We start from the raw sequence: 26,448 nt of genomic DNA on the forward strand, positions 1-26,448 counted from the left end.
GGGAAGACCCCAGGTGGACTCAGAATGCCAGAGACTCCTATGGCTACCGTCAGCTTTCATCAAAAACTTGATTTTTATGGCAAGGAATACCTGGCCTCACCAAAGAAAGCTTTGTCAGCTTCTCCCACACCACTGTTACAGCTTCCTTTGGAAGGAAATCATCAAACCAGAAGATGTCCAACATCTCTGCATTGGGTTCATCCTCAAATTCCAACAGAAATGGAACAAACTTGGCCGTCTCTTGTACAAAGTCAAAGAAAGAGCTCCTCTGGGGAAGATTTTTGAGATACAGAATAAAATAGTGGAGGTTCATTTGTGAATTGTGATTCTTTACTCCACTGATTCTTTAAGTGTGGTGTGATTACCGAAGATTTTTATGTCTCATGTGTTGGGAAGGATCTGGGAAGACCTTTAGATCCACTCCAGATACCCAGGACCATTCGGAATCTGACTCATACAAGTATGCAGCAGGAGACATCTGAGTCTCGGATCATCTCGTCAGCCTTTGGTGAAGCTGACAGCTTGATCATTCTTAGGCCTATGGCATCAAGGCAACAGGATTCTTCCTCTCCCAAAGGGCTAGAGATCAATACCAGCATAGTGTATGCCAACATCTATATTCTTTGAGGCCTCAGTGTTGATGCACCACAGGCAGTGCATGAGTCTCGAGGAGGGGCTAACATTGTCTCAAGCCTTGACATTGATGCTCTAAAAACCACAGCTTCCTGTCTGACAAAGGAATGTTCCATGTGTTCCTTGAATCTGCCCAGGAGACTCTCCTGGAGGGCTGCCATCAATAAAGACTGGAACTCAGTTGGTGTGATCATGTCCTTCTGAGATATTCAGAGTGTATCACATGCATTGTCTCAGCTTCTTGGAGTCTGGCATGCCTCTTCAGATGTCACATTGGGGGCGTTCAAGTTTATTAAAAGATTTATTATTGCGCCTATCAAAATGATGTCTAGGCAGTGTACAATCTAATATAAGAGTATCAGGATAGGAAGCTACAAACAAAAATCACACAGAAGTTCAGCGAAGGAGGGGATAACTACAATGATTACAGAAAAGGCAGGGGAGGGAAAACACATGAGGACAGCACAGCGTTTCAGACCCACCCCGGGGGCACTTGACACTTAATTGCTTTGATGCTCTTAGTACTGTGGCTTGAGGGAGATTGATGTCAGTGCACCTTGACCTCTGCCTGGTGTCTCACATCCCTATTCTTCAGTGCCAACATGGAGAGTGCCAGATTCTTACTTTTCCTTGGGAGAGGATGGGAGGATGCCTGATTCCTATGGCCTAAGAAATCAAGGACTGCTTTATGGAGCAGCTGGTACAGAAGCCAACAAGAGGATGAAAAATTCTAGATCTAGTCCTTAGTAGCATAATCTGGTGCAGGAGGTAATGGTACTGGGGCTGCTTGATAACAGTGATCATAATATGATCAGATTTGATATCGGCTTTGGAGTAAATAAACATAGGAATTGCAATACGTTAGCATTTAACTTTCAAAAAAGGAGACTGATAAAATGAGAAGAACAATGAAAAAAAAAACAGAGGAGCAGCTGTGAAAGTCAAAAATTTACATCAGGTGTGGACGCTGTTCAAAAATACTATCCTGGAAGCTCAGGCTAAATATATTCCATGTATTAAAAAAGGAGGATGGAAGGAAGACCAAACGACAGCTGACATGGTTAAAAAGTGAAGTGAAGGAAGCTATTAGAGTAAAAGAAAATCCTTCAGAAAATGGAAGAACGATCCGACTAAAATAATAAGAAACAGCATAAGGAATGGCAAGTCAAATGCAAAGCACTGATAAGGAAGGCAAAGAGGGACTTTTAAAAAGAGATTGCGTTGGAGGCAAAAACACATAGTAATTTTTTTTAGGTATATTAAAAGCAAGAAGCTGGCAAAAGAATCAATTGGACTGCTAGATGACCAAGGGGTAAAAGGGGCACTCAGGGAAGACAAAGCCATAGCGGAGAGATTAAATTAATTATTTGCTTTGGTCCTCACTGAGGAGGATTTGGGACAGATACTAGTGCCAGAAATGGTATTCAAAGCTGATGAGTCAAAGAAACTGAATGAAATCTCTATAAATACATGACCACCTAAACTTCAGGAAATCATTAAAAACCCACCTCTTCAAAAAAGCTTATCCCACCGATCCAACATAAATACTCACACCCAGGAACACAAGATAATCAATGTTCACACTAAACAATTTACTTTCCTCTTTCCCCTCGACCCCAGGATGCCTGATTCACTTCTACCTCATTTGACCTCAACACAATCTTGTATTTGTTATCAACCGAAATGGCAAACGCCTTTACGATACTTTGTAAGCCACACTGAGCCTGCAAATAGGTGGGAAAATATAGGGTATAAATGTAACAAATAATAAACCTGGAAGATGTAATAGCACAATTTGACAAACTGAAGAGTGGCAAATTGCCTGGACCAGATGGTATTCATCCCAGAGTACTGATTGAATTGAAAAATGAACTTGCAGAACTATTGTTATTAATATGTAATTTATCTTAAGTTTCAACCTTTTTTTATTGATGACATCACAAACAATACATCCAACAGGCTCAGCATACATCAAGTTAGAAATAACAGCAACGGTATAATAGCCAAATAAGGAGCTCGTCATCAAAAGTTTTAACACGTCACCCCACCCCCATAACCCAGCCCCTCGTACAGAACCTTAAACTTATCTAGAACAGAAATATCCCTTAGTATTGTATGAGTGAAACATCCCCTATAGCCCCCCTCCCCCCTCTAGACCACCCTGAAAACGAAATAAGCAGCCACCTTTAACATATTTAAAAGCACCTACCAAACACACACACACAAAAAAAAAAAAATGAAAAGAAGGAGAGGCATGCGCACTGCCATTTTATATTTAGCCGCACAAGGTCCAAGTCCCCCGAACACAGTAAGTCTATCCTACTACTACTACTACTTATCATATCCTGAAAGAAGTCTCCTCGCATCACATACTAGTACACCCAAAATCAAATTTTAGTTAAGCTCCTGACCCGATGTGGAAGGGACCGAATATACACATCCCACACTTCAAGAAACATTTTTAGATGCTTGGGTGAACACCTCGCACACCGACGCTCTAAGAGCATCAATGCATGCAGACGATTCCTCCAAGCCCAAAAGGAGGGAACTTCCTCCCCTACCCACAACCCTAGAATAATTCTCTTACCCAGTACTCCTGCTTTGTGGAGAAACAAAGTCTGTGAATGATTTTGGATGCGGAAAGTTTCATACTTATCTAACAAAAAACCCACAGGGGATAAAGGAACCACCCGGCCCAACAATTTAGTAAGATAAATAGATATATCATTCCAAAAACTCCTAATCTTCGGACAACCCCAAAATGCATGAAAAAAGGAATTTTGACCTTGCCTGGACTTTTGACAAATCAGAGAATCTATCACCCCCACCTTAAAGAGTTGTTCCTGCATGAAATATGCTCTATGTAGCGTACGAAATTGACATTCCCTCAGCTCCACACTCACCGATATCTCTAGGATACGCTTAATAAGCTTATACGGATCTTCGGATGTGCCTGACAACCCCAGATCTCGACCCCATTTAGCACTCAGATCCCCAAATTTCTGAGGTGGTAAAATAGATTGCAATTCTTTATATAAACCAGACACTGACAGCCCTCCATCCCGAAACGTATCAAAAAACATCTGTAAACATGTGCCCAGGGAAAACGATAAAGTGGACATATCCATGCCTCAACTGATTATATGCCATAAAATCCTTAGTCTCTATAACCTCCCATTCGCACAATATATTCCAAGAGAACATCCTACCTTGCCCATCCAACACATGTTGTAACAGAAAATAACCCCTCTCCCCCCATCGTCTAAAACTCACATTATCAAGCCTGGTGAGAACTGCAAATTACCCAAAATCGGTAGCTGATCTGAGATCTCAGGCTGGCCCCCCAAAAGTGGAATAAAATAACACCACACCTGTCTCAATGACCGAAATATTACACTGCAGTGGACACTTGAGGGCAAATGTCCTGTTGGGGAATGCAAGAGGGAATGGACATGCCAAGGAGAATAAAAGGCCGTCTCGTATCTACACGGCGTATATCTATGCTCCTCCAATATCCAATCCCCCAGGTGTTGAAGAAGACAGGCGTAATTATATAAGTGAAAATTTGGAAGACCTAATCCTCCGTATCTCTAAGAACCAAGTAGATATTTAAAACACAATTTCGTTTTCTGCCCGGCCCTGCAAAAACGAGACAGCAATTTCTGTAATGTGACCAAATCTCTTTTCAACAACTTGAGGGGCAATAATTGAAGAATATACAACCACTTAGAAAATAATACCATATTAAAAAGTTGGATTCTACCGTGGATCGTCAGCGGAAGATGTACCCACTTAGCCAATTGGGCACCAGTGTGATCCAGTAATGCTGTAAAATTCACCTTATAAAGAGTGGCTGTATTTTTAGGGAGCTGAATACCCAAATAACGAAAGGAGTTAACCTCCCATTTCAAAGGAAAGGGGCCCCTCCAGTTCTCCTTGACCGAATGCCTGGTAGGCAACGCCAGGGACTTATCCAAATTCAATTTAAAGCCCGAGAAAACCCCATCAACGTTTCCAAAGATGCTTGGGAGTTGACAATATGTACCAATAAATCATCTGCAAATGCGGAAAGTTTAAACTCTTGGGAACCTATAGTGACCCCTTGTATGTCTGGATTGCTAACAATTTCCCTAATCAACGGGTCTAAAGATAGGACAAAGAGCATGGGGGACAGGGGACAGCCTTGGCGAGTCCCCCAACGAATCTCAAATTCCGAGGAAAAGACAGCGTTAATCTGTAATCTTGCTTTAGGAGCTTTATAGAGAGTTCGCACAGCATCCATGAAAAAAACAGTTATCCCATATCTTCGAAGTACCGCAAAAAGTAATCCCCAAACCACTCGATCAAATGCCTTCTCTGCGTCAAAACTGACTAACAAAGAAGGCTGACCCACCCTCTCTATATGTTCCATCGACAGTAAAAGCTTTCGCATATTATGAATTATCGTCCTTCCACTGACAAATCCCACCGTGGCTCCGCTATTAAGTCCAGAAGCCCCCCCCCCCCCCCCCCCGCCAATCTATTCGCTAATATTTTTGTGTAGAGTTTAGCCTCTGTATTCAAAAGACAGATAGGCCTATAGGAAGAAGGCTGCATAGGGTCCCTTCCGGGTTTCAACAGTAGTACAATTTGTGCCAATTGAAGAGATTGTGGGATGTGTCCCGAAGCTACAAATTGGGTAAAAAAAGACTGCAAAGTGGGAACAATCGACGGGGAAAGCAATTTATAAAATTCCGCTCTAAATCCATCCGGACCTGGCGTCTTACCCAGAGCGCTTTGCTGGATTACCAAAGCCACTTCATCTTCCGAAATGGGGGCATTAAGTTTAGCCAAATCCGCTGCGTCACAGCAAAGCAAATCCAAACTACCCAAATATATATCCCCCTCCAAAGTAGTCTCTTCTGGGTATGCATACAGATTTTGATAGTATTTCTTAAAAACTGCAGCAATCTCCCAAATGTACGTACCTTTGTACCATCGCCCCTATCAATTTGAGATATAATCCAAGACCCCCTAGACTGCCTAATTAAATGAGACATGAGCTTCCCAGCTTTATTCCCGTGAAGATACAACTAATATTTGTAGTACTGAAATGATTTCAGCGCTCTTTGATGAAGAAGCTCATTGAGAGAAGATTGAAGTGCAATTAAGGAACTTCTCAATCCCGGGGTTGCGGCTACCCCATATTGATGTTGGACATGCACTAGTTGTTTTTCTAGTTTCAAAATTTCTCTATCTTGAGCCTTACGCTTGAAGGAAGAATAAGCCATTATCTCCCCTCTCAACACAGCTTTAGCCACCTCCCAATACAAGATTGGCTGATCCCTATGACCCGCATTATGAAGCTGATAATCCATCCACTTCTGCATCAAAAAATCTTGACAGGCCGGGTCCAAATATAACTGTGGAGGGAAATGCCAAACAAACTGTGCACCACCAGTGCCTTTTAGATCAATGGAACACCAAACACATGCATGATCTGAAACACTATAGGCTCCAATCCCCGCCGAGACCACTGAGGAAAACAACCCCGTGGACAAAAGCCAGTAGTCAATCTGAGATTGTGAACCATGCGCCTTCTACAAGTGAGTATAATCTCTTTCCAGGGGGTGCAGCGTTCTCCAAACATCCAATAAATCCAAATTTGAACACAATAAAGGAATACCTTTAGCTGGGGACCCCCCCTCCCCCGCTCTCCCCCAGAACCGCAAAATCTATCCAGAACAGGATCATGAACCATATTGAAGTCACCCCCCATAATGATGGGTATATCCACGACCCCGATCACCTTACGTATAAAGCGAATGCTACATACCTGTAGAAGGTATTCTCCGAGGACAGCAGGCTGATTGTTCTCACTGATGGGTTGACGTCCTCGGCAGCCCCCTCCATCGGAAAGTTTACTAGCAAAGGCCTTTGCTAGTCCTCGCGCGCCCATGCGCACCGCGCATGCGCGGCCGTCTTCCCGCCCGAAACCGGCTCGAGCCGGCCAGTCCAGTATGTAGCAAGACAATACACTTCAAGGGAAGACTCAACTCCAAAGGGGAGGCGGGCGGGTTTGTGAGAACAATCAGCCTGCTGTCCTCGGAGAATACCTTCTACAGGTATGTAGCATTCGCTTTCTCCGAGGACAAGCAGGCTGCTTGTTCTCACTGATGGGGTATCCCTAGCCCCCAGGCTCACTCAAAACAACAACCATGGTCAATTGGGCCTCGCAACGGCGAGGACATAACTGAGATTGACCTAAAAAATTTACCAACTAACTGCGAGTGCAGCCTGGAACAGAACAAACAGGGCCCTCGGGGGGTGGAGTTGGATCCTAAAGCCCAAACAGGTTCTGAAGAACTGACTGCCCGAACCGACTGTCGCGTCGGGTATCCTGCTGCAGGCAGTAATGAGATGTGAATGTGTGGACAGATGACCACGTCGCAGCTTTGCAAATTTCTTCAATAGAGGCTGACTTCAAGTGGGCTACCGACGCAGCCATGGCTCTAACATTATGAGCCGTGACATGACCCTCAAGATTCAGCCCCGCCTGGGCGTAAGTGAAGGAAATGCAATCTGCTAGCCAATTGGATATGGTGCGTTTCCCTACAGCCACTCCCCTCCTATTGGGGTCAAAAGAAACAAACAATTGGGCGGACTGTCTGTGGGGCTGTGTCCGCTCCAGATAGAAGGCCAATGCTCTCTTGCAGTCCAATGTGTGCAGCTGACGTTCAGCAGGGCAGGAATGAGGACGGGGAAAGAAGGTTGGCAAGACAATTGACTGGTTTAGATGGAACTCCGACATGACCTTTGGCAAGAACTTAGGGTGAGTGCGGAGGACTACTCTGTTATGATGAAATTTGGTGTAAGGGGCCTGGGCTACCAGGGCCTGAAGCTCACTGACTACGAGCTGAAGTAACTGCCACCAAGAAAATGACCTTCCAAGTCAAGTACTTCAGATGGCAGGAATTCAGTGGCTCGAAAGGAGGTTTCATCAGCTGGGTGAGAACGACATTGAGATCCCATGACACTGTAGGAGGCTTGACAGGGGGCTTTGACAACAGCAAGCCTCTCATGAAGCGAACAACTAAAGGCTGTCCTGAGATCGGCTTACCTTCCACATGGTAATGGTAAGCACTGATTGCACTAAGGTGAACCCTTACAGAGTTGGTCTTGAGACCAGACTCAGACAAGTGCAGAAGGTATTCAAGCAGGGTCTGTGTAGGACAAGAGCGAGGATCTAGGGCCTTGCTGTCACACCAGACGGCAAACCTCCTCCAATGGAAGAAGTAACTTCTCTTAGTGGAATCTTTCCTGGAAGCAAGCAAGATGCGGGAGACACCCTCTGACAGACCCAAAGAGGCAAAGTCTACGCCCTCAACATCCAGGCCGTAAGAGCCAGCGACTGGAGGCTGGGATGCAGAAGTGCCCCTTCGTCCTGTGTGATGAGGGTCGGAAAACACTCCAATCTCCACGGTTCTTCGGAGGACAACTCCAGAAGAAGAGGGAACCAGATCTGACGCGGCCAAAAAGGAGCAATCAGAATCATGGTGCCTCGGTCTTGCTTGAGTTTCAACAAAGTCTTCCCCACCAGAGGTATGGGAGGATAAGCATACAGCAGACCTTCCCCCCAGTCCAGGAGGAAGGCATCCGATGCCAGTCTGCCGTGGGCCTGAAGCCTGGAACAGAACTGAGGGACTTTGTGGTTCACTCGAGATGCGAAGAGATCTACCAAGGGGGTGCCCCACACCTGGAAGATCTGTCGTACCACACGGGAATTGAGCGACCACTCGTGAGGTTGCATAATCCTGCTCAACCTGTCGGCCAGACTGTTGTTTACGCCTGCCAGATATGTGGCTTGGAGCCCCATGCCGTGACGGCGAGCCCAGAGCCACATGCTGACGGCTTCCTGACACAGGGGGCGAGATCCGGTGCCCCCCTGCTTGTTGACATAGTACATGGCAACCTGGTTGTCTGTCTGAATTTGGATAATTTGGTGGGACAGCCGATCTCTGAAAGCCTTCAGAGCGTTCCAGATCGCTCGCAACTCCAGAAGATTGATCTGCAGATCGCGTTCCTGGAGGGACCAGCTTCCTTGGGTGTGACGCCCATCGACATGAGCTCCCCATCCCAGGAGGGACGCATCCGTGGTCAGCACCTTTTGTGGCTGAGGAATTTGGAAGGGACGTCCCAGAGTCAAATTGGAGCAAATCGTCCACCAATATAGGGATTTGAGAAAACTCGTGGACAGGTGGATCACGTCCTCTAGACCCCCGGCGGCCTGATACCACTGGGAGGCTAGGGTCCATTGAGCAGATCTCATGTGAAGGCGGGCCATGGGAGTCACATGAACTGTGGAGGCCATGTGGCCCAGCAATCTCAACATCTGCCGAGCTGTGATCTGCTGGGACGCTCGCACCCGCGAGACGAGGGACAACAAGTTGTTGGCTCTCGTCTCTGGGAGATAGGCGCGAGCCGTCCGAGAATCCAGCAGAGCTCCTATGAATTCGAGTTTCTGCACTGGGAGAAGATGGGACTTTGGATAATTTATCACAAACCCCAGTAGCTCCAGGAGGCGAATAGTCATCTGCATGGACTGCAGGGCTCCTGCCTCGGATGTGTTCTTCACCAGCCAATCGTCGAGATATGGGAACACGTGCACCCCCAGCCTGCGAAGTGCCGCTGCTACTACAGCCAAGCACTTTGTGAACACCCTGGGCGCAGAGGCGAGCCCAAAGGGTAGCACACAGTACTGGAAGTGGCGTGTGCCCAGCTGAAATCGCAGATACTGTCTGTGAGCTGGCAGTATTGGGATGTGAGTGTAGGCATCCTTCAAGTCCAGAGAGCATAGCCAATCGTTTTGCTGAATCATGGGGAGGAGGGTGCCCAGGGAAAGCATCCTGAACTTTTCTTTTACGAGATATTTGTTCAGGGCCCTTAGGTCTAGGATGGGACGCATCCCCCCTGTCTTCTTTTCCACAAGGAAGTACCTGGAATAGAATCCCAGCCCTTCCTGCCCGGATGGCACGGGCTCGACCGCATTGGCGCTGAGAAGGGCGGAGAGTTCCTCTGCAAGTACCTGCTTGTGCTGGAAGCTGTAAGACTGAGCTCCCGGTGGACAATTTGGAGGTTTTGAGGCCAAATTGAGGGTGTATCCTTGCCGGACTATTTGCAGAACCCACTGATCGGAGGTTATGAGAGGCCACCTTTGGTGAAAAGCTATCAACCTCCCCCTGACCGGCAGGTCGCCCGGCACTGACACTGGGATGTCGGCTATGCCCTACTGGAGCCAGTCAAAAGCTCGCCCCTTGCTTTTGCTGGGGAGCCGCGGGGCCTTGCTGAGGCGCACGCTGCTGACGAGAGCGAGCGCGCTGGGGCTTAGCCTGGGCCGCAGGCTGTCGGGAAGGAGGATTGTACCTACGCTTACCAGAAGCATAGGGACCAGTCTTCCTTCCCCCGAAAAATCTTCTACTTGTAGAGGTAGATGCTGAAGGCTGCCGGCGGGAGAACTTGTCGAATGCGGTGTCCCGCTGGTGGAGAGACTCTACCACCTGCTCGACTTTTTCCCCAAAAATGTTGTCCGCACGGCAAGGCGAGTCCGCAATCCGCTGCTGGAGTCTATTCTCCAGGTCGGCGGCACGCAGCCATGAGAGCCTGCGCATCACCACACCTTGAGCAGCGGCCCTGGACGCAACATCAAAAGTGTCATAAACTCCTCTGGCCAGGAATTTTCTGCACGCCTTCAGCTGCCTGACCACCTCCTGAAAAGGCTTGGCTTGCTCAGGGGGAAGAGCATCAACCAAGCCCGCCAACTGCCGCACATTGTTCCGCATGTGTATGCTCGTGTAGAGCTGGTAAGACTGGATCTTGGCCACGAGCATAGAAGAATGGTAGGCCTTCCTCCCAAAGGAGTCTAAGGTTCTAGGGTCTTTGCCCGGGGGCGCCGAAGCATGCTCCCTAGAACTCTTAGCCTTCTTTAGGGCCAAATCCACAACTCCAGAGTCATGAGGCAACTGAGTGCGCATCAGCTCTGGGTCCCCATGGATCCGGTACTGGGACTCGATCTTCTTGGGAATGTGGGGATTACTTAATGGCTTGGTCCAGTTCGCAAGCAATGTCTTTTTCAGGACATGATGCAAGGGAACAGTGGACGCTTCCTTAGGTGGAGAAGGATAGTCCAGGAGCTCAAACATTTCAGCCCTGGGCTCGTCCTCCACAACCACCAGGAAGGGGATGGCCGTAGACATCTCCCGGACAAAGGAAGCGAAAGACAGACTCTCAGGAGGAGAAAGCTGCCTTTCAGGAGAGGGAGTGGGATCAGAAGGAAGACCCTCAGACTCCTCGTCAGAGAAATATCTGGGGTCTTCTTCGTCCTCCCACGAGGCCTCACCCTCGGTGTCAGACACAAGTTCACGGACCTGTGTCTGCAACCTCGCCCGGCTCGACTCCGTGGAGCCACGTCCACGATGGGGGCGTCGAGAGGTAGACTCCCTCGCCCGCATCGGCGAAGCTCCCTCCGCCGACGTAGTCGGGGAGCCTTCCTGGGAGGTGGCCGCGGTCGGCACCGCACGCGGTACCGACGTCGGGGACCTCAACCTGGGCGATGGACCAGCCGGCGCCACGCTCGACGGTACCAGAGGCGCAAGCACTGCCGGTACCGGAGGGGTAGGGCGCAACAGCTCTCCCAGAATCTCTGGGAGAACGGCCCGGAGGCTCTCGTTCAGAGTGGCTGCAGAAAAAGGCTGAGAGGTCGATGCAGGCGTCGACGTCAGAACCTGTTCCGGGCGAGGAGGCTGTTCCGGGCTGTCCAGAGTGGAGCGCATCGACACCTCCTGAACAGAGGGTGAGCGGTCCTCTCGGTGCCGATGCCTGCTGGGTGCCGAATCCCTCGGCGACCCAGAGCTCTCGGTGCCGACACGGGGAGGAGACCGGTGTCGATGCTTCTTCGACTTCTTCCGAAGCATGTCACCGGAGCTCCCCGGCACCGACGAGGAGGACGTAGAATCCATCCGTCGCTTCCTCGGGGCCGAGACCGAAGAGGGTCGATCCCGGGGGGGCTGTACCGCAGGAGCCCTCAGGGTAGGAGGAGACCCACCCGAAGGCTCACCGCCACCAGCAGGGGAATGGACAGCCCTCACCTGCACTCCTGACGATGCACCTCCGTCCGACGACATCAGCAGACGAAGTCTCGGTACCACCGACGTCGATGCAGTCGCCCGATGCCTCGGCGCCGATGCAGAGGTCCGATGCCTCGATGCAGTCGATGGAGCGGCAGCCAAGGAAGATGGTCCGGACGCTGACGACGTCGATGCACTCGATGCCTCCGGTGCCGATGTCGACGAAGAGCCCGAGAACAAAACGTTCCACTGGGCTAATCTCGCTACCTGAGTCCGCCTTTGTAACAGGGAACACAGACTGCAGTTCTGAGGGCGGTGCTGGGCCCTTAGACACTGAAGACACGCAGAGTGCCTATCAGTGAGCGAGATTACCCGGGCGCACTGGGTGCACTTCTTGAAGCCGCTGGAAGGCTTCGATGTCATGGGCGGAAAAATCACGCCGGCGAAATCAAAGGCCTAAATGGCGAAAATTGAAGCACCAAAATTTAAAGGGAGAAAAATCTCGACCGAGGCCAAACTAGGCCTACCCCGACAACGAAAGAAAACTTACGGGGCAAAAGCTGTGAAAATTACGGGAAGGGCAGAAAACCCGAAAGGGTCTTCCGGAACACTTCCGGAGCGCTTCCCGAACTTTTTTAAAGAAAAACAAGGAAAAAACACGTCGAAAAGGACGCGCGAGGTCGACTCTCTGGGGCACGAACGGCGTAACACGACCGTACCGAGCGCGGACGAAAGAAGACTGGCCGGCTCGAGCCGGTTTCGGGCGGGAAGACGGCCGCGCATGCGCGGTGCGCATGGGCGCGCGAGGACTAGCAAAGGCCTTTGCTAGTAAACTTTCCGATGGAGAGGGCTGCCGAGGACGTCAACCCATCAGTGAGAACAAGCAGCCTGCTTGTCCTCGGAGAATAGTTTTAACCCAGGTATGGTCATAAACATTCGGTCCATATACATTACACAGTTTTAGGGTTTTTTTGTTAACCAAAACCTTGACCAAAAGAAATCTACTTTGGGGATCTCTCCATGTCTGATGGATCACCACATCCAGCCCCTTCCTAAAAAGGACCAGGAGCCCAGCCTTGCGGCCCACTGCAGGGGCCTCCACCAGATTTCCCACCCACCAGCGTTTAAATTTAGAGTGCTCTATTGAGGACAAGTGGGTCTCTTGTAAAAATACAATATCAGCATTTGACGATTTAAAGTTTGCAAAATTTTCTGCCTCTTAATGGGCGAGGAGACTCCATTAACATTCCAGGAGACCAATTTTACCTGCATCAGCAAAATAAACAAAGCAACCAACAAGCATGAATAAACTCTTTAACAGTTTAATCGGGCGGCCACCCCAGCCACTGCCCCCCCCCCCCCCGATCCACACATTAGGCAAAAGGCTCCTGGGACCCAACCTTGCGCCCCTTGTACTCACACACGTACCTCTCCAAAGCAGTGGCGTTCCTAGCGTCAACGACACCCGGGCAGATCGCCGATGCGCCCCACCCGGGTGCAGCGCGCCCCCCCCCCTGGCAAAATGACACCCCCGGAACAGGAAGTAACCTGTTCCGGGGCAGAGAGAGGGAGTTGCAGCGAACGAGAGAATTTAGCTTAGCGTTTCAAAGTCGCAGCCGACAGGTGCACGCCACGGCACCCCCCAGCGGCGTGCACCCGGGGCGGACTGCCCCCCACCACTCCCCCCTTGGTACACCACTGCTCCAAAGCAAACACCAAAGAAAAAGGACAAGTTTAAAAAAAAAGAAAACAGCCCAGACACCCCCTCCTCCCCCCCAAAAAACCCACCCCCCTACAAAGACCCAAAAAACTAATCACCTCCTCAATCCCAACTCCTTTATTTCCTATTTATCAACTATGTCCAACCAAACTTATGGACAAAGCCCCGTGTGGGAAACCCTTCCCCCAAACCACGAAACCCACCCTCCTTAGTAATGCATCCAATCAAACCAGTGTGTAATATAACTACACCAAACCTCATAGGCTAGAAGGAAAGAAAGCCCAGAATCTTTCCTGAGTTTTTCTAGAATTATGCAACAACACCTCTCTAATTTCTATTCTCAACCCCCCTCCCAAAAAAAAAGGCACTCCACACACGCCCTTTCCCATTCAAACAAACCTCCCTGTCGTAGCTAATGAAACTTCAACATAAAAAGCAAATAAACTACCCAACATGTACACACCCATTCTCTCCCCAACACCCAAGCCCGAACACACAAGAGAGAGGTGGGGGGAGAAGAGATCTATATTCTCAGCTTTACAGTGAACAGAACAGCTTCAGCAAGCAGGAACATTAGGTTATGCTAAAGACATAAGGATAACAAGCAGAGCTCTCAACAAAGACAAATTTAACCCCACCATCTTGTTCAGCCATCTCAGTTCAATCACAGGTGTTCCAAGTCAGTCCACTATAGCAGCAGAAATTGAAGACCAGGGGAACCCAGACTCATCAGATCCCCCTGCGGCTCTAATCCAGAAACACAACTGATACAAACAATAAGTTGTTCTTGAAATGTAAAAAAAAAAAAAATGGAGAAAGGGGGAGAAGAGGCATATATTCTCAGCTTTACAATGAACATAACATCTTCAGCAAACAGGAACATTAGGTTATGCTAATGACATAAGGATAACAAGCAGAGTTCTCCACAAAGGCAAATGTAACCACACCATCCTGTCAGTTTTTACCCCTTTCAATCACTGGCGTTCCATGTCAGCCCAGCATAGTAGCGGAAGTTCAAGACCAGGGGAACCCAGATTCGTCAGATCCCCATGCAGCTCTAATCCACAAAAACAACAGACAAAGACCACAAGCAGATCGTTCCGCACAGGCAAATTCAGTCCCCTCATCTGATTAGGCGTTCTCAATCGTCTTCTTCAAGTACTGATGTTCAAAATCCACCCAGCAGTTCATCAAAAGTCCAAGACCAGGTGAACACATATTAATTAGATCCACTTATGGAAGTCATCCACTGTTCCTCATGCCATGTTCGCAGCTGGAGGCAAGTCTTTTAAAAAGGCTTGTACTGCTTCAGGAGTATCATAAAACTTAGTCCTTCCCTCAGTAAAGATCTTAAGACGGGCCGGGTAACATAGTAACATAGTAACATAGTAGATGACGGTAGAAAAAGACCTGCATGGTCCATCTAGTCTGCTCAACAAGATAAACTCATATGTGCTATTTTTTGTGTATACCTTACCTTGATTTGTACCTGTCCTTTTCAGGGCACAGACTGTGTAAGTCTGCCCAGCACTATCCCCGCCTCCCAACCATCCCAACCACCAGCCCCGCTTCCCACCACCGGTTCTGGCACAGACCGTATAAGTCTGCCCAGCACTATCACCGCCTCCCGCCACCGGCTCTGCCACCCAATCTCGGCTAAGCTCCTTAGGATCCATTCCTTCTGAACAGGATTCCTTTATGTTTATCCCACACGTGCTTGAATTCTGTTACCGTTTTCATTTCCACCACCTCCCGCAGGAGGGCATTCCAAGCATCCACTACTCTCTCCGTGAAAAAATACTTCCTGACATTTTTCTTGAGTCTGCCCCCCTTCAATCTCATTTCATGTCCTCTCATTCTACCTCCTTCGCATCTCCGGAAAAGGTTCGTTTGCGGGTTAATACTTTTCAAATATTTGAACGTCTGTATCATATCACAAGGCGAATTGCACATGTCAACAGTGTAGCTCAGCACAAACAGACGAATACGCCCGTCTCAAACCCGAGACCCGGGACGAAAAGTCTTGGAAGCATAGAACCTTCTTGTTTTCATATGAAAGGGGGCCCTTTGCTCTAATGGCTCTTAACATTTCTGTTTTATGTGCAAAGTTCAGGATCTTGAAGATAACTACCCGTGGGCGTGATTCCTCTGGTCTCTTTGGGCCCAACCTGTGTGCCCGCTCTATATGGAGCGGGCCCCCCGCCGACTGCAGCTGCAGATTGGAAACTAGCCACGTCTTCAAAAACTGCCTCAGTTCCACATCCGCAATGCTCTCTGGGAGACCAACCAAACACAGATGTCCTCTTCTCGAATGGTTTTCAATATCATCCACTTTGTCTTCCAGTGCTCGCATTTTGCCTTGTAACGTGGAGTTCAGGGATGAGAGTTGCAGCACCTGATCCTCCAAATCAGAAATGCGCTGACAGTATGCAGAGAATTCGCCTCTTAAGGATACCAATTTGCCATCCACGTTATCCAATTTGTCTGCCACCTCCTGTAGTCTTATCTAAAGAGTCCGCAATAGCCTTCTTCACTTCGGAAACTACTTTGGCCACCCACGCAGAGCTTACAGAGGCACCTCCGGAGTCTTTTCCAGTCGCCATCTTGGACTCATTGTGCAGCGCTTTCTCCTTCTCCCGCCTCTGTAGCTTAGTAGACGTCAGCTGCCGCAAGAAACAAATCTCTTTCACAGCCTCGCGGATTTCAAAGCTTATGCCCCTAGTTTGCTGGCTCAGACACCGATAAAAAGCTCTTGGAGGGTGCGATCTCACGATCCGGGCCCGGGAGCTCTCCCACCTGTGCCCACTCTCCTAGCACGGCATCACGTGACCATGTAATTTATCTTTAAAATCAAGCATGGTACCGAAAGATTGGAGGGTGGCCAATGTAACGCCGATTTTTTAAAAAGGTTCCAGAGGTGATCCAGGAAATTATAGACCAGTGAGCCTAAAGTCAGTGCCAGGCAAAATGGTAGAGACTATTATTTAAAAAAAAAACCAAAATTACAGAGCATATTCAAAAGCATGGATTAATGAGACAAAGCCCATATGAAGGGAAAAATCTATTACATTTCTTTGAAGGGTGAACAAACGTGGATAAAGGTGAGCCGGTCGATACTGTGTATCTGGATTTTCAAAAGGCATTTGACAAAGTACCTCATGAAAGACTCCAGAGAAAACTGGAGAGTCATGGGATAGGAGGGTAGTGTTATATTGTGGATTAAAAACTGGTTAAAAGAAAACTGAGAGTAGGGTTAAATGGTCAGTATTCTAAATAAATGAAGTATAGTATGGACAGTGGCCTTACTGTCTGGAACTGACAATTCTGGAGAAGTTTGTGCCACTGTAACCTTTAGTTATGGGATTTCTGACTCATACAGGGTAAAGAGGGAACAGAAGAAAGGTTCTAGGGTATTGTGCAACATGACAGGGTGAAACAAGGAAATGAAGACAGCTATTGTCAGCAGTTTCAGACTAGCTGAAATGAGTTGAGGAGAACGATGAACAATGGGAACCAGATGCAGCTGGGAGGATGTAAGATAAATTGTAAGGAACAAAACTAAAGTGAGGGGGATTCTGGGATCTATACATGTGAAAAAAAAACAGGATGAAGTAGGGAAAAAAAGAATGAACTATGTAAAACAAAACTGCATGTAAGCTGATGCTAAGCAAAGCTGTATACAAGTTTGTATGAACTATGTAGAGGTATGAACTATGTAGAGGCAGGAACTTGTCAATAGTCAGGCTTGCGTCTTGCAGCTGTCTGCTTTTCAAATTCCTCTTACAGGAAAACTAATTAGTACCTTTAGCTGGGCTAAAGAGAAGCATCTTGTTATATTTTTTAATCTGTCAATAATATGATTTTTTAATAAAAGCATTTTAAATTCTAAAAAACTGGAGTGAAGTTCATTTTGAGGACTTATAAGAGAAAGTTTTCCTGTGCAATTGTTGAGATTTTATCCGGGGAGAAGCACCCGAAGGTTAGCCCTTGCAGCCTTCCACTTAAGATCCCTCCTGGGGAAATAGGGGAAGGTGGCTTAACAATTCTCAGTGGAGAAGGGTAGATAGTGGGGTTCTCCAGGGGTCTGTGCTGGGACTACTGCTTTTTAACATATTTTATAAATGATCTAGAGATGGGGAGTAACTAGTGAGATAATTACATTTGCTGATGACACAAAATTATTCAAAGATGTTAACTCTTAAGAAGATTGTGAAAAATTACAAGAGGACCTCACGAGTCTGGGTATCCAAATGGCAGATGGCATTTAATGTGAGCAAGTGCAAAGTGATGCATGTGGGAATGAGGAACCCAAACTATAGTTATGTGATGCAAGGTTCCACATTAGGAGTCACCGACCAGAAAAGGGATCTAGATGTCATTGTTGATGATATGTTGAAACCTTCTGCTCAGTGTGCAGCGACAGCTAAGAAAGCAAATAGAATTTTAGGTATTATTAGGGAAAATGAGGATGTTATAATGCCTTTCCATAGCTCTATGGTGGACCGCACCTCTAATATTGTGTGCAATTTTGGTCACTGCATCTCAAAAAAGATATAGTGGAATTAGAAAAGGTGCAGAGCAGAGTGACGAAAATGATAAAGTGGATAGGATGACTTCCCTAAGAGGAAAGGCTAAAGTGACTAGGGCTCTTCAGCTTGGAGAAAAGACAGCTAAGGGGAGATATGATAGCGTTCTATAAAATAATTCAGTCCTTCTGTGACTGTTCTCTTGTGCTTGACTGCTTAAATATTTTAAATTTAAATGCTTTACTTTTTGTCTATTAGATTGTAAGCTCTTTGAGCAGGGACTGTCTTTCTTCTGTGTTTGTACAGTGCTGCGTACACTTTGTAGCGCTCTAGAAATGTTAAATAGTAGTAGTAGTAGTAGTAGATGTGAATCACTTGTTTATTTTTTTCCAAAAATACTAGGACTAGGGGGCATGCAATGAAGCTACAAAGTAGTAAATTTAAAACAAATCGGAGAAAATATTTCTTCACTCAACATGTAATTACACTCTGGAATTCGTTGCCAGAGAATGTAGGAAAAGCAGTTAGCCTAGCGGGGTTTAAAAAAGGTTTGGATAGCTTCCTAAAAGAAAAGTACATAAGCCATTATTAAAATGGCGAAAATCCACTGCTTATTTCTAGAATAAGCAGCATAAAAGTACTGTTTTGGGATCTTGCCAAGTACTTGTAACCTGGATTGACCACTGTTGGAAACAGGATGCTGGGCTTGATGGGCCTTCGGTCTGTCTCAATGGCAATACTTATGTTCTCTATCGATGCTCAATGTCAAGAATGGTCGAGACACTCTCAATGCTGATGCATCCCCAGAGTCCAATACAGCTCCTGGAGCCACAGAGACCATTGCTTCAGATGACGATGGACTGGACTTATTTATGCCAGAAATCCTTTCACACTGCTTCATGACCTCTGATGCCTCTCCTTGACATCTATGAACAGAGTTTATAAAAAGAGGAATCATAATTGGGTCCCAGGCATTGCAGGCACCAATTATGAGTATCTGCGATGGATATGGTCCTGTTACACATGGCACACTTCTTAAAGCCACTGGGAGCTTTCTTCTGGGTCATGTCCAGAAAAAGGTCACAATGATATCAAATGGCTGGACTGTAGATAATTTACCTGGCTAGATGACCGAGGCCTATGAGTGCCTAGTGGGCTGTGGAAAATAGATAAAACTTAAAAGGTGGCAAAAATGCTAAGGTCTTTTTATTGGGAACCCGTATGGCATTAACAGAATTTACACACATCAAAGAGCAAATTTTTTCTGAAGAATATCAGTGCCAAAAGACTTGAGACACCAACTGAGAAAAGCTGTAAAAGTACATCTGCTTTACTCTGTGGTAAAATAAAGACTGGCTAGGTCTCACACATGACAGCAGCAGGTGGGAAAGTGTGTGCATGTGCAGTGCAACGCTTTACAAAGTTGTGGTAAACAAGCTGGCAAGCATTCCCATGCAGGCTCCGTTGGATGATGTCACCCAAATGTAAGAATATATTATCCTACTTGTTCCCTGAGAATTTTCTAAACTTTCTTTGTCATGCCTAAGTCAGTCAGTGCAAGCTGATGCATACTTGTAGAGTAAGCATGCTCAGGAGAGGAGTCTGCATAGAGTATGGGTGGAGTAATGATTTACACATAGGCCCCTATGGAGCTTATTTTCAAAGCATATGAACGTCTCAAAATGCTCAGATGGATGTCCATGTGCTTGAAATGTTCAAACCCCGATTTTGCAAAGGTAGAAAAGGGACATTCAACACTGCAGTACATCTAAACAGCAAAGGGGTGTGTTATTAGCTTGTTCTGCGCAGGACCATTGAAGTCCCAAAAACCGGATGTCCAACAACGATTACCAAATGGGAAGAAACGTCCAAGCCTAAAAAGATGGACATCCTAGGTTAGACCTGTTCAGTCACACCCAGGGTACAAAAAGGTGCTCTGAGGGATTAAGGCATGACACCTCCTTAATCCCCCAGTAGCTGCTGTTCCCCCTCCCTCTCCCCTGAAAGCGAAACTGTGAAAGGGGATACTAGGTGCTATGATAGCTTCAGGTATTATGGACATTTTTAGCAAAGTAGGAGGAAGTCTGAGGAGTAGCCTAGTTGTTAGTACAGTGGACTTTAAACCAAGGGACCCAGATTCAAGTCCCACTTTAACTCTATTTTTTTATTGTGAGCTCTACAGAAACAGAAAAATACCTACTGTACCTAAATATAATGGGCATAGACTGGGGGGGGGGGGGGCGAGGGGGGCAATGCCCCCCAAACTGTTCTTACCGGAAGTCGCGGGGCACCACTGTTAAAGCACCAAACAGGAAACACCTCGACTCCATCCTTCGCTTCCCTGCCCTCAGCGTTCCGCCCGCCCTAAAAGAAATGACATCAGTGGAAGGTGGGACGCTGCTGATAGGGCAGGGAAGCAAAGGACGGAGTCGAGGTGCAGGTGCTTCCTGTTTGGTGCGTTACCGCTAGTTGGAGTTCGCGTTCGCCGCTCTGCTGTTTGCGGAATCGCGCCGGTAGTAGTGGAGTGAGCCAGCCACCAGTCCACACACAAGGAAGAAGGGAGTAGTAGGCGCCGCGAAGCCAGGTAAATGAAATGTTTCCACTCCCCCGCGCAGCCAGCTGTCGCGGTTCACTAGTCAAACAAACCTACTGTGAGCTGCTGCTGCTTCAGCCTGCCTGCCTAACACAAAGTTTTTCATTTAGATAGTTGCCCCTGCTTATCTCACATCATCTTTAACAATTCCTTACTCTTCGCTCTGCTATAGCTCACCAGCTCTCTCTCCCTTCTCTAGCTAGCTCATAGAGGCTACAATCTATTCACATTCTGCTTTTTTTTTTGCTTTGAGCCTCACGTTGTGGAATTCCTTACCTTTTACCTCCATGCAAAGAGCAATCATACTCCCAGTTCAAATAGTATCTTAAAAACCCACATTTTTACTAAAGTCTTTTTAGGTATGTCCTGGTGGTGCTGCTGGCTCGGTGGACTAATCAACTGTGCTCTCTTTTGTTTTATTTTGTTTTGCTCTTTTCTTGCCTGGTCTATTATCTCTTTTCTTGCATTACTTGGAGTTCCTTTCAAATTTTATTGTTATTATTATGCTGTCATTGTTATCCACTCTGATAAGAAGGGTGGTATGTTAAATCGCCAATAAACTAAACTGTTTTTAGTTTGAACATTTCAAGCACATGGACATCCATCTGAGCATTTTGAGACATTCATATTTGGAGGAGTGGCCTAGTGGTTAGGGTGGTGGACTTTGGTCCTGGGGGACTGAGGAACTGAGTTCGATTCCTGGCACAGGCAGCTACTTGTGACTCTGGGCAAGTCACTTAACCCTCCATTGCTCCATGTAAGCTGCATTGAGCCTGCCATGAGTGGGAAAGCGCGGGGTACAAATGTAACAAAAAAAAACAAAAACTGTTTTTAGGTTTAAACTGTTTTCTTTTCTAGTCACTGCAATCTTAGGCTCAGCAGTAGTGCGGCTTGGCTAGGGCCACCTGACCTGACCCCTCTTAGTTAATCAGCTTCTAGTATATGGAATATTTGTTTTTTTCTACTCCTAGAATCTTGAGGAAATCTCCATTTTGAAAGCTAGGCCTGCCTGTATCCATCCACCACGTTGTAGTTCTTTATTGTTGGTCCATCTTAGTCTCGAACACTTACAAGGTGGAGAAGAAGAGGGAGTGCTGGGTAAGAGGAAAGAAGGAAGGGAGGGAGGGAGAAAGAGCTGGCTTGATAACTCATACATATTCATTATGGTTATTCCAAAAAAAAGCCAGCTCTTTTTCCCTTCCTTCCTTCCTTCCTCCATATTAGCATATTCATTTGTGTGTATATATATATGCAAATGATATGCTAATATGCTCCGCCCCATCCTTTGCCCCCCCCTCCAATGAAACAGTCAAACTATGCCCATGCTAAATATATAAACCACGTGCAAGTCTGAAGGCTATTGAAGTGGTGTACATAGCTATAGTATATATTTTTCTGTTCCTGAAGGGGCTCACAAATACAAAATAAATACAAGAGTTAAACTGGGATTTAAACCTGGTTCCCATTTAAATTCCACTGCGATAACCATGAAGCTACTCCTTTGCTCTACAGGGACATTGGTGTGGCCATTCTTCTAAGAATGCTGCCACACAGACAACCTTATCCTTGCGTTTGTGCAGTCCATATGTTGGGCATTCCAGTTTGAAAAATGGCTGTTCATGCTGGATGTCCTCAGCACATGGAAGTCCATCTCACATATTTTTGAACAGGAAATCCTGAAATACAAGTGAGATGGACATCTGATTTTGTATGTTATGAGCTGGATGTCTCTATTCTGACTTGGACATTCTTTTGAAAATGCCCCTCTATCTGTCTTGATAAAATAGACAAAAAAATAGGCACTTTCCTCCAGGGGTGTAGCCAGATTGCCAATTTTGGGTGGCCTGAGCCCAAGGTGGGCGGACATGGAATTTGTTCCTCCCCCGGGCCCCCTCCGGTTTGCTCCTCTCTCCACCCCTCCCTGCTCACAAACCCCAAATATTAAATTCTTTAGCTGGTGGGGATCCTCAAACCCTGCCAGCTGAAGATTTCCTCCTCCTCCTCCTCAAGCAGCCAGCACTCTTCCAAACAGCAGCCAGCAGCACTTGCCTCAAAATGATGCTGTTGCCGGCAGGCTGTGCATGCTGATTGCTTTTGCATGTACAAAAACTGAGCATGTGCAGAAGGGGCAGTCTCAGCATCAGCTCAAGGCAAGTGCTGCTGGCTGACATTTGGAAGAGCACTGGCTTCCCAAGGAGAGAAAATCCCCACCAGCTAGAGCAAGAGTGTCACAATTTTGGGTGGGCCTGAGTTCAAAGTAGGTGGGCCCTGGCCCACCCAGGCCCACCCGTGGCTACGCCACTGCTTTCCTCCTGTATTAACCTAGGTGCTCTGTTATAAAATTATCCCCTCAGGGAGGATTTCTGTACAGATCACCAACATTTAGCTGCCAAAATGTGCAAGCACTATTCTGTAATGACATCTGGATAAATAAAATAAATAAATGCCCAGAGGTTGTTACAGAATAGAGTATAAGTTAGCATTTATGTGCCAACGTTTAGATGTGAGCACATATGCCTAGTCTATGGCAGGTGTATATGCACACCTCTAAATGTTGCATTTTAGCCCATAATTTATCATCTATAAGTTATGTGCATACATGTGGGACCCACCCATGTCCCATTCATATGTATTTTCCACTTGCAGTTGTGCGCTATAGAATTCAGGTGCTAAATGTATAGAATAGTAGCTTACCGCAGTTACATGTGTAAGTGCAAATGTAAGCTGACTGGTGCCAATTATTGCCATTAAGTAATTAAGCTGCATGCATAACTGCATTCAATGTTATAAAATTAGGGGTAAATGTTTTATTCTGTAAAGATTTTTTTCCATAGACAAAGAATGGGGAAAAGTGATATTTGAATAAACCCTTAAATCGCTCTTGGATCTTGGTACCTATGTTTTCTTTTTTTCACACCCTTCTCCACGCTATTTCTTTTTACTTTCTTTAAAAATCTTATGTTCCTATTAGCAAAGTCCTCACATGCAGCAGATCCTAATATCAATCTGGAAGTGATTTACTGGGCTCATCTAGTCTTCACCTACGGATTTACAGGTTTTCCATAAGTCTTCGATAAGACTAAATGTGAAATCTCCACTCAGGACTCATTTGCAGGCCTTGCCTTCTCCACCTTTGTTTTTTTCAGCAGGATATTTGCCATTAAACCTACCTGCCACGCCTCCAGCTGTTGTGAGAGAGTAATTTTTTGTTGGATAGCATCCAGCAACTGACTGTTCAGGGACATCAGATCAATCTTACACTTGGCCAGTTCCATTTCTACTGCATTCTTTCTGCAAAAACATCCAAGAGAGTCCATAATCAAAGCAAAGCAAACTCCTTTGGTATCCCTTCATCCAGATGGGAGAAAACAATAAAGGACATAAGCACTGGCAATATTACAGACCAAAAAGGAATCTTAAAAGAAGTATGCTATAGAGAGAAATGAAAGTAAAAATTTATTTGAGTGCATTCAAAGCAGGAAGTCAGTGAGGAGTGTGTTGGACCTCTAGATTAGTGTTTCCAACCCTTTCCTTGAGGCACGTTAGTAGTCTGTGCATTAGACAGACCTACTTATCTCATGCATATTAATTGTGATAATCCTAAAAACCAGACTTGCAAGAAGTGTATAGAGTTGGGTAAGCACAGTGGGGGAGGGGGATCTTTAGTTGTAATCTCTTTAATCAGTTAATACGTCAGAACAATGAAACAATAACAACAGATGGCTGAATACATTTCAGATTTCACCTCCCCCCCCCCCCCCCCCCCCGACACACACTTCACCAGTGATACTTTAAGCCATCTTCCAGTTTGTAAATATATTTCTATATATTACTCAGTTATGCAACTGTTCCAGTTCTTCTCTTTGCGACTTTGAGGGCATGTATCTCAGAAACGGGTACAAAATTTCCACAAATTGATTCCTGCAGTTAACACTGACCTAGAAAGCAGCCAACTTTTCCACTCTAAAAAGTCAATTTAATAAGCCCACTAAGTTATAATTCCAAAGCACTGAGACATAACATAAGAATTGCCATACTGGGTCAGACTAAAGGTCCATCATCTAGCCCAGGGGTAGGCAACTCCGGTCCTCGAGAGCCGCAGGCAGGTCAGGTTAGGTTTTCAGGATATCCACAATGAATATGCAGGAGATAGATTTGCAAGCACTGCCTCCATGGTATGCAAATCTATCTCCTGCATATTCATTGTGGATATCCTGAAAACCTGACCTGCCTGCAGCTCTCGAGGACCGGAGTTGCCTACCCCTGATCTAGCCCAGTATCCTGCTTCCAACAGTAGCCACTCCAGGTCACAAGTATCTGGCAGAATCCCAAGAAGTAGCAACATTCCAAGCTACTGATCCCAGCAATAAGCAGTGACTTCCCCAGATCTACCTTCCAAGTTTTGTAATAGCACAGCAACAAACATACATTAACCCCCAGATTCTATATAGCGCACTTAGAGATCCACACCGAAATCCAAGTGGATAATATGGCAACGTTTGTAACTTAGCAAGCTTAACAAGTTAATGATGATGATAACAGCACTTAACAAGCAATAATGAGCATTAATTGGCACTAATTAGAATTTATGCGCACAACTCACTAAGTGTATTCTGCAATGAAGTGTACCGATTTTCTAACGTTTTCAGGAAAAAAGAGGTGTGGTTATAGATGTGGAAATGGATGTTCCGTGGGTGTTCTAAAATTAATGTGCGTAGTTATAGAATATGGCCCAGTGCTCCTAAATCTATGTGCTGGGATTTACGCCATATTTTTGTTGGTGTAAATGGATGCGCATAGTTTTAAGTGCTGACATATCAACTAAGCATATTCTATATACTGCGCCTAAATCTAGGCACCACTTATAGCATATGCTTAGTCGGCACTGATTTTCCCGCAAAATTTTTAGACGCCATATATAGAATCCCCTCCTAAACGTCTATCAAGAAGCCACTGGAACAAAAAAAAAAAGGAGACAAAAAAACTTCTAATATTAAAGTGATGGCAGCAGGGCAGCCTCCCCCCTACTCCAAACTAAATTAAGAAGCCTAGAAAGAGTTAAGAATAAGACATTGTGCTTTATGAGCCAGTGAATGGATATACACTCCCCAAACAGAAAAAAAAAACTATTTCCTTTTAATTGTAAGTTTAGTTTGCTTTTGCTCCAACAGCATAAGTGCATGAAAACGGTTGCACCATGCCCAGAAGGAGGGTACTTCTCCACTGGTCCACACTGCAAGTATGATTTTTTTCCCCCTTGTGTTTCTGCCTTCTGAAACAAAAGGTGGTGTCCACGGTTCAAGAGTCTAAATACCTCCTTATCTAAAAGCAACCCCATAGGTGGTAGAGGATGGATTGACCCAACAGTATTTCCATATAACACAGTATGGCTCGCCAAAAACTTGTTATCTTTGGGCAGGTCCAAAAGGTGTGGAAAAAATAATTGGTTTCCTGTTTACATTTAAAACATATAGGAGTCTCTATCCTTCCTGATTCATAAACTTGTTTTTGAGTAAAATAGGCCCTATGAAAAACCCGAAATTGCCATTCTCTTAATTCAGCGCTTACTGAAATTTCTGGATTTTTTTTCTGATTAATTGTCCCAAATCTATAGCCTCCGAAGGGAGTCCTAAATTCTCACGGTTCTTAGTTTGTAATAACTTTTGTAATTCACAATGGAGTGCAGACACAGGGAGCCTATCTGTTAAGAAACAGTGTGTTTTAAGCCTGTAAAATGTATTGGATATTTTCTTGCCTAAATTAATTCTAAAGAGTATTTATCTAGTTTGGCCAGCAGATGGTGCATGTTTATGCTTAAAGCTGTTACAGAGGAATGACTTCTCTTTCGTTTAGTTAGCACACAGATAATAGGCA

At 46.1% G+C, this 26,448-nt stretch overlaps 1 protein-coding gene across 1 annotated transcript in view; it reads right to left on the bottom strand.

Moving 5' to 3' along the window:
* BICDL1 (BICD family like cargo adaptor 1) overlaps nt 1-26,448 on the bottom strand; it is a 135,869-nt gene that overhangs the window by 16,398 nt on the left and 93,023 nt on the right. The window contains exon 9 of the mRNA XM_030218530.1: nt 23,745-23,865. Within this exon, the coding sequence (XP_030074390.1) occupies nt 23,745-23,865 (121 nt within the window). The remainder of the gene's footprint in view (nt 1-23,744; nt 23,866-26,448) is intronic.

Source organism: Microcaecilia unicolor, chromosome 11 (genome assembly GCF_901765095.1).
Source record: "Microcaecilia unicolor chromosome 11, aMicUni1.1, whole genome shotgun sequence".
In the NCBI taxonomy this organism is placed as follows: Eukaryota; Metazoa; Chordata; class Amphibia; order Gymnophiona; family Siphonopidae; genus Microcaecilia; species Microcaecilia unicolor.